Source organism: Abrus precatorius, unplaced genomic scaffold (assembly GCF_003935025.1).
Source record: "Abrus precatorius isolate BTA unplaced genomic scaffold, Abrus_2018 Scaffold2, whole genome shotgun sequence".
In the NCBI taxonomy this organism is placed as follows: Eukaryota; Viridiplantae; Streptophyta; class Magnoliopsida; order Fabales; family Fabaceae; genus Abrus; species Abrus precatorius.
This window is the reverse complement of record NW_020874362.1, coordinates 8,507,159-8,515,750: the sequence shown is the minus strand read 5'-3', so window position 1 is coordinate 8,515,750 and position 8,592 is coordinate 8,507,159. Positions and strand designations below refer to the sequence as shown.

Here is an 8,592-nt window from a genome sequence, read left to right as displayed (position 1 = left end):
CATGGCATTACAAATCATAATGTCATATAAAGCATGTTCTCATCTCAACACATATTATATTCTACAAATTCACAATTTCTTTTACTTTTATCCGCCCTTATCGCGCCCTGTGGCCACAGTTATCCGATGCCTCTATCCCAAGGTCTTACACATCCATGTAAATAGTTGTCGGATGGCCCAATGCAATACGGATACAACGCGTGCAATAGACATCCATGTGGTTTATTCGAGCACAATATTTCGTGCACAATCTCGAATGTCACTCACCACCCTACATTTCTCCAAAATATCCTATATCGTCTCCATTTTCCACTCCCTCAGTGTATCTCTGTAACTATTTAAATCATATCCCTTTTCCATCTCATACTCTTTCAAGTATTTTCACATGTTCATATATGCCATTTCTCATGTTCACACATATTTTTCATCATATTTCCACTACTTTTCATCATATACATCAAACCATGACATATTCACAATACACATCATTTTTACATGAAACACAATATATTCAAACATAAAACATCCATCTCTTCATATATTTCATATCACAAAATCATATCAACCATCCTCAATATACCTTATCACGCCCTATTTGAACATAATATCACATTTTCACCATGTATTCATCATAAAATCACATAAACAGCCAATTATTCTCACTTTTCACCGATTATTTCTCATAAAACATGGATTATTTCACATATAATCACATGCATGACAAGATCTATGAGAATACAAGTAATAAACATAACAAAATGATAACGTAGAGCCCCTTTTACCTCAAAACAGAGCTTTTACAAAGATTTAACCAAAGATTTAACTCTAGAACAAAGTTTTTCCTAAGAACATCATGAACATCTATAAGAAAAAGAAGAAGAAGAGAAACGAACAGTAAATCTAACTTCAAACTTAGAGAAACTTACTTGAAATCCTTTAGAACGGACGTGGAATCACAGATCTGAAGAGAAATCTAAGTTTATGAGGGTTTAGCATGAGAGAAAATGGTGAGATATAGCCTCAGAACCTTTGAGAACCTTGGATAGAAGTGAAGAAATGAAAATTTCGTGTGACACCCCCTTTTTATAAAAAAAATTTCAAAAATTACTGTTCACGCTGGAAACACTGTTTGCGGTCACTGTTCACGCCGGAAACACTGTGCATGCGTACTGTACGCGGATGTGACGTCAGCCATGACGTTATGCTGATGTCACTATGACATCATCAGTCACTGTATATAGGCAGTTTCACTGTTGATGCGTGGTTTTACTGTTCATAGGTGGTTTTACTTTTCATCGACACTATTCATAGGTAGTTTTATTGTTCACATTTTTTTTTAAATATAAATTCTATCCAAATCTATTCCAATTATACTTTAATAAACCTCATTTATTTAAATCAAAATACAGGATGTTACAGAATGAGTATATAAAGTTATAGAGATACACTAGGGGCATAGAGTCCAAAGAAGATTTGGAAAATCTTGGGGAAACGTAGGGTGAGGGATGACATTCGCTTGAGTGTACATATTAATAAATTGTGAATGCATCGTTTGGCCACACACTCATTTCCTGACAAAACTGGTGACTATACCTTTGCTAAAAAGGTCGGGTTGGCACACGTGTATCCGTATTATTGTGGCTAGCTAGCAACTATCTATGCTATAAAGTCCTCAATGTATCTCAGGGGCAATTACTATGAAAGTATGATGAATATAAAAGTGTTATAGATGTGAAATAGTATAGAATTTGTATGATTATAATATATGCATTGTAACAGATTGATTTATGTTGTTATGATATATGTGCTGTAATACATTGACAAGTGTAATACCCCGAGTTTTGTAATTTATTGATTATTGATACAAACACGTGAATTATTGTTTGAATGTGTATATATGTATGTGTGGTGTTGGGATGCATGATTTTATTTTGTGTGAGGATGCGAATGTGTGTATGGTACGAATATGAGCATATGCGAGTATGTAAGTGTGCAATGATTTGTAATATGAATATTAATTTATGAATTTGACTGGAATTGATTGAGAACCAGGCTTAGTGTGTGCTGCAAGAGCATTCTCGCTGTTGCGAGAAGACCTTGGGAGAAAGGCGTTAAACTGTTGCGCTCTCGCTGTAGCGAGAGGTTCCTTGCTGCAACAAGAGAGCAACAGAGAGGGATGCATTTCTGGGTGCAGTCTCGCTGTAGCGAGATTCTGCAGAAACCAACGTGCAGTTTCTTCTGAGATTTTTGCTGTAGTGAGAGGGGGTGTCGCTGTAGCGAGGGGAAAGAGAGTGTCGCAACCAGAAGGGTATTTAAAGGGTTTAGGGTTTGGGAAATTCATTTTTCCACTTTTCCCATTCTTACCATTTAAATTACTTCTAAAGCCATTTGGGAGTTAAATTGAAAGTGGAGATTGTGTTTGAATATAGGGAAAGCTATGAATTGTCCAGCGAAACACTGGGGGGTGTGGAGGATGAGGGCGGTAAAAATACCTTGGAGAAGAGAGGGTGGTGGTGACACCAACAGTGAGCATGGGTGTACCACAAGCCACACACTCTCCTCCTGACTCAGCCTCTGACTAATACCTTTGCCAAAGGGCTCGTGATCACACATATTGTATCCATGAGGGCGAGGCTATCTAATGACCATCCATGGTGTGAGTTGAGTAAGTTCCTGAGGTTGAGGGCATCAGGAACCTATGATCACAGTGCCACAATGAGCGTGGCTAACATGCAGTGAGTGCACATGTGTGTGGATTATTTGATGGTGCAGTGAGTACACCTGTCTGTAAATTGATGCGATTTACTTCTATGTACAGTGAGCGTACCTGTGTAATGATGGATATGTACTTCATGTGAGTATGATTGTAATAACAATTTAAATTGTATTATATGATGAGTGGAGTAGGCAAGGTGAGTCTCTGTATTTGTGTGTAATAGTGTAGAGTACTCACACTTACTTTTATTTTTCAGGTGACCAAGACGATCAGTACTAGACTCAATGAACGGAGGGATGGAACTGCTATAGCACTTAGGAAACTAATTTTTGAAATTGATGTATTTAATTTGGTCCTGTAGCATTTATTTTATGCAAACTTGTAACTCTCCTTCATTTGAAATATTTTATTGAACCATGTATTGGGAACCATTTAAATGAAAGTTTTTATTATTCCGAAAAATTTGCAAAAAATAATTATTTGAAAAAATTAAATTAAGGTTTTACAACGGATGCGACTAGGACACATGTATTGAGACAATATGATACATGTATTATAACATACAGGTTAACATAGAAATGTATGTAGAAAGAGTGAATTGTTGTATATGCTTTGATTGATGGTTGTCTTGTTGTATGTGCTTTGATACGATGATTGTCAATGTAAGTTGTTTATTATTGGTAATGAGTTAGAATAGAATGTTAGGCCATAACTATAGTTTCATTTAAGATAATCTATAATAAAAGAGATTTAGTGGGGCAGGAAATACTCACCTTTACTGATATTTTTCAGGTAATGAAAGAAAAGAGATGGAGATGGTTGATCCGTTCTAGGGCCATACTCGTCAAGGATTGTGGGAAAAGAACTGCTCATATATAATTAATTTAATATAATAGATATATAAATCTATTTATGTATTTTTATTTCATTGATGGTGAAATTTTAATTTGGTAAATTTGATAAATTTGTCAAATTGTACAAGTTATTATGAATTTCTTAATTATATTTTCAATAATATAAATTATTAAAGAAAATTATTTTTATAAAAAAAGGATGTTACACACGAAGGCTTGCACGATAAGTAAGAGATAGATTTTTGAAAGCAACAAACATGAAAGCCTATAAGGTAAGTAGGTAGAAGTCTATCAGACGCCACGAGTATAAAGACCTATAAAATTAAGAAAACACATGGAAACCTATGAGATGAACTTATGTGAGGGATTAGTTGGCAAGTGAGTGAGGCCTGTAAGAACAAGCGTACTAACCTATGAGGTACAACAAGCTTACAAGTTCATAAGCATAAAGGTTAAAGGAATAAGCATAGAACTTATGTAAGAACGAAGGCTTACACAATAGGCAAGAGATGGATTTTTGAAAGCAACAAGCATGAAAGCCTATAAGGTGGGTAAGTAAGAGTCTATCAGATGCCACGAGTATAGAGACCTATTAGATTAAGAAAGCACGAGAACCTATGAGGTCTATGTAGAAGCATAAAGTTTGTAAGATGGAGAAGGTCTAGAGAATTAAAGTAAGCATGAGGACTTGACGTTAGAGCCTATGAAATTATAAGGTATGCAATCCTCTTAGGTGAACAAGTGCAGGCATGATGACTTATGAAAAGCTTATGAGTTGTAGCCGGCATGAAAGTCTATGAAAAAAGCACGATATCTTATGAGACATAATAGGTATAAGGGCTTATGAGGTGAGTAGATGTGAGACATATTAAGTGGTTTAAGCATGAAAACTATTAGAACAAGCACGTTAACCTATGAGGTGTGCAATCTTAGGAGTGCATATGCACGAAAGCCTAATTAGGCATAGGTCCTATGTATGTGCAAAAAGGCCTACAAGACAAGGTATGGACTTATGAAAGTAGAAAGCATGAAAGCCTATAAAGTGTGTAAGTACAAAAGCTTGTGCGATGAAGAAGGCATGGAAACCTTTGAGATGAAGCAAGCACAAGGGCTTTGAGATTAGCCGACTTCAGAGCTTGTGAGATGAGATAGGCTTATGGGTCCATGAAATAAGATAGCCATAAGACCTATGAGTTGGGTAGGTATAGAATTATGTAAGATGAAGAATGCACGAGAATCTATTAGAAGAAGCAAGCATAAGAGCTTGAGATTAGTTGACATTATAGCTCATAAGATTAGATAGGCACATGGGACCTATGCAAGATAACAAATGTACAAGAATTTATGCAAAAAAACAAGCACAAGAGCGTGAGATTAGTTGACATCAAAGCTTATAAAATGATATGGGCTCATAAGCCCATGAAATGAGATAGCCATGGAACCTATGAGATGGGTAGGTACAGAAGTATGTAAGATGAAGAATGCACAAGAATCTACTAGAAGAAGCAAGCACAAGAACTTGAGATTAATTGACATCATAGCTCATGAGATGACAGAAGTGTATGAGATGAAGAATGCATAAGAACTTACGAGAAGAAGTAAGCACAAGATCTTAATATTAGTTGACATTAGAGCTCATAAGGCATATGGGCTTGTGAAATGAGATAGCCTAAGAACCTATAAGAAGCAAATATAAAAGCTTGAGATTAGTTGACATCAGAGCTCACAAGATGAGATAGATACATGGACTCGTGAAGTGAGATAGTCATGGATCTATGAAATAGGTATGTACAGAAGTGTATGAGATGAAAAATGCACAAGAACCTAATAGAAGAAGCAAGTACAGAAGCTTGAGATTAGTTAACATAGAGCTAATAAGGTGAGATAGGCACATGGGCCTATGAAATGAGATAGGCTTGGGACCTATAAGATGGGTATGTATCGAAGTCTGTGAAATAAAGAATGCACAAGAACCTATAAAGAGAAGCAAGCACCATAGCTTGAGATTAATTGACATCAGAGTTCATAAGATAAGATAGATACATGGACTTGTGAAATGCGATAGCCATGGATCTATGAGATGGGTATGTACAGAAATCTGTGAGATGAAGAATGCACAAGAACCTATGAGAAAAAACAAATACAGGAGCTTGAAATTAGTTGTCATCGTAGCTAATAAGATAAGATAGGCACATGGGCCCGTGAAATGGGATAACTATGGGACCTATGAGGTATGCAGGTATAGAAGTCTATCAGATAAAGAATGCATAAGAACTTATGAGAAGAAGCAAGCACAAGAGCTTTAAGATTAAGAAAGCATGACAACCTATGAAAGATAACATGTTATGAGATAAGAAATGTGAGGCTTGAGGTGTGGCAAGCACATGAGCCATTAAGAAGTAATAAGCATAAGGTGCTATGGAATGAAGTAGACACAAAGACCTTTCAACGGTTAAAAAAGAGTTATGAGATGGAACCAATAAGACGATCTCTAAACTAGGAGTAAATGGTGTCCTTAATAGGAAGTGGGCATAAGGGCTTGAACAACATGAACAAAGGCTTATGAGATGTGACTAGTAGGACGATCTTTGAACTAGGAGTCATTTGTGTGCTCAATCAGAAGTAGGCACAGGACTTGAACGACAAGAAATCTTATGATGTGCAACAAGTGTGAGTTTATGAAATGAATGTTTATCATATGCAAAAGCACAACAATGAAGCTAGAACTATAGGTGGTTGAGAAATCAAGATAATCTAAGCAATATGAAAGAGAATTCTAGCTAAATTAGTCTTCTAACTCTTTTTATATTTTATTTTAGACTTTCAATTTAAATGTAATCAAATAATTTATATCTATTAATTATATTTAACACCATTAATTACTATTTTTATCTTTTCTTTATTGTAATAATTGTCTTGACATCATTATCTTTTTTTTTTCTCTTTCTATTTGATTGATGTAGTTTAATGTAGTTATTTGAAAGTGACTTATTTTATTGACATTAAAAATTAGTTAATTAATTTTAAATTTAAAAAAATAAATTAAAAGAAAAAAATCAAATGACAAATAAAACTTATAAAAATAAATAGAAAATAAAAATAAAATAAAATTAGAAGACTAAAATACAGTGTCTTATTTGTACATACAATCTCAATTAGGTAACTACAATTCTAGACTTGTTTGTTTGACGAGTTACATATTTTAAATCTTAAAACTTGAACTTCATGAATTCTTCTTTTATTGTTGATGGTGATGGATTTATAACATTAAAATTATGTTTGAATATATTTTTATCATCATATTTTAGTTAAATTTTTATTTAATGTCTTGAAATGATATTTTTTATTTTAGTTAAGAATTTTCATGAACTTTTGTTTTTAGTTCTAATTGCTAATATGATCCACTAAAATATTATTAAATATCAACTAGATAGACCAAAAAAAAATAATTTACTTAAATATGTGGACCAAAATAAAAAAAATCATTTAAAGAGACAAAAATTAAAAATATATAAAATATAGTACTAAAAACATATTTAAATCCTAAAATTATCTCCTAAATTAAAACACATTGGAATCAATTTAATGAGGCAATAAAAGTAATATTTAATAGCATTTATATAATTTTTCTCACTTCAACTTCAAAAACTTTTTTTTTTGTGGATTGATTCTCTTAAATGTTATGATGTATATTGTCCCTTAAATATTTTAAATATTTTGAATTTTTTTAATTTATTGGAGATCTCATTGATCATATTTTGAAACACATAATAGCGGTGCAATAAAAATGACTCAAAAAATAAATCATGAGATCTACAAGAGAATAAAGAAGAGAACATTGGCCTTTTGCTATAAAAGATATGATTTCTAAAAAATATTAAAAGAAATATTAATGAAAGGTGTATTTCATTAAGAGTAAAACATATTTCAAGTCTACACCTACATAACATTAACATAATTGAAACCTAAAGCCTTAGTAAATAAAATAATAAAAAAAAAGTTGCATAGTTAAACCACATAATGTGGGGTACAATCACTTGCATCTACCTAAGCGCAACTCTAAATCAACTTCTCCAATAACACTAGCATTCATAGAAGTGTTTTCACCACCTGTCTGCATTTGGGACCCATACATGTCGGTCTTAGTGTTGCTACTAGCTTCTCCATTTGACAGGACCAATAAGAAAGAATCTTCCTCTGGAAAAAGCATGAGAGTTTGTTGAGACTTATTATCAATCATAGGCATGGAATTAGAGGGAGATGCACTCATCTTGTCTCTAGGCATGAGGCTATTTGTAAAGAAGGTTTGTTTCCTTGTACAATAGTCCTCATGATGTGCGGATGGTAGGTTTGTGAAGAAGCTAGTAGCATAACTTTGAATTTCTTGTGCTGTTTTGTTCGGTAAAAAGTGTTTAGCAATTTCACTCCAATGCCCTCTTCCATACTTGATGATTCCCCTTAGAAATAACCTAAAATCAAAATAAAATATATATAATAAATTAATGTTGTAGAAAATTAAAAAAGTAGTTACAGAAACACCACCTAATGATAATTATTAAATGTTGATTTTCTTTACCACTATTCTTTACTTTCACCATAAAGGTGAAAAAAGAAGTGGAGTAAAAATTAATTAAAAAATTAATTGGATTAAGTTTTGAAGGACACAAACTCATGCTCTGTTTGACTCCAAAGCTCATTGAGCCTAGCTCCTTGAGGAAATAGGTATGTGTTTGATTCAGGTACAGGTGCAGGTACAGTAGCAATCCTTTCATCATGAACGCCTAGTTGAAACCTAGAAGCAATATGAGATGGCTCATAGGTATATTTCAAGGATGAACATGGAGTAGTTTGTTGCTGGCTACAGCGATGTGAGTTGGATTTTGCACAAGCCCTTGAGGATATAGGATTTTTCTTAAATTGATATTTTTTAACAGAAATATCAGCAAATTTGAGAACTTTTGTTGTATTAGATGACCTAGGTGGTGATGGAGGTGCATCTGTAAGATCAATTATGTCAACCAT

At 33.6% G+C, this 8,592-nt stretch overlaps 1 protein-coding gene across 1 annotated transcript; it reads right to left on the bottom strand.

The window, feature by feature from the left end:
• Positions 1–7,603: 7,603 nt before the first annotated feature.
• Positions 7,604–8,592, bottom strand: LOC113859403. Its single transcript, XM_027492187.1, has 2 exons — positions 8,240–8,592; positions 7,604–8,039 (listed from the first exon to the last, which is right to left on the bottom strand). Exons 1-2 carry the CDS (start codon positions 8,590–8,592, stop codon positions 7,604–7,606), a joined length of 789 nt encoding a protein of 262 aa, XP_027347988.1.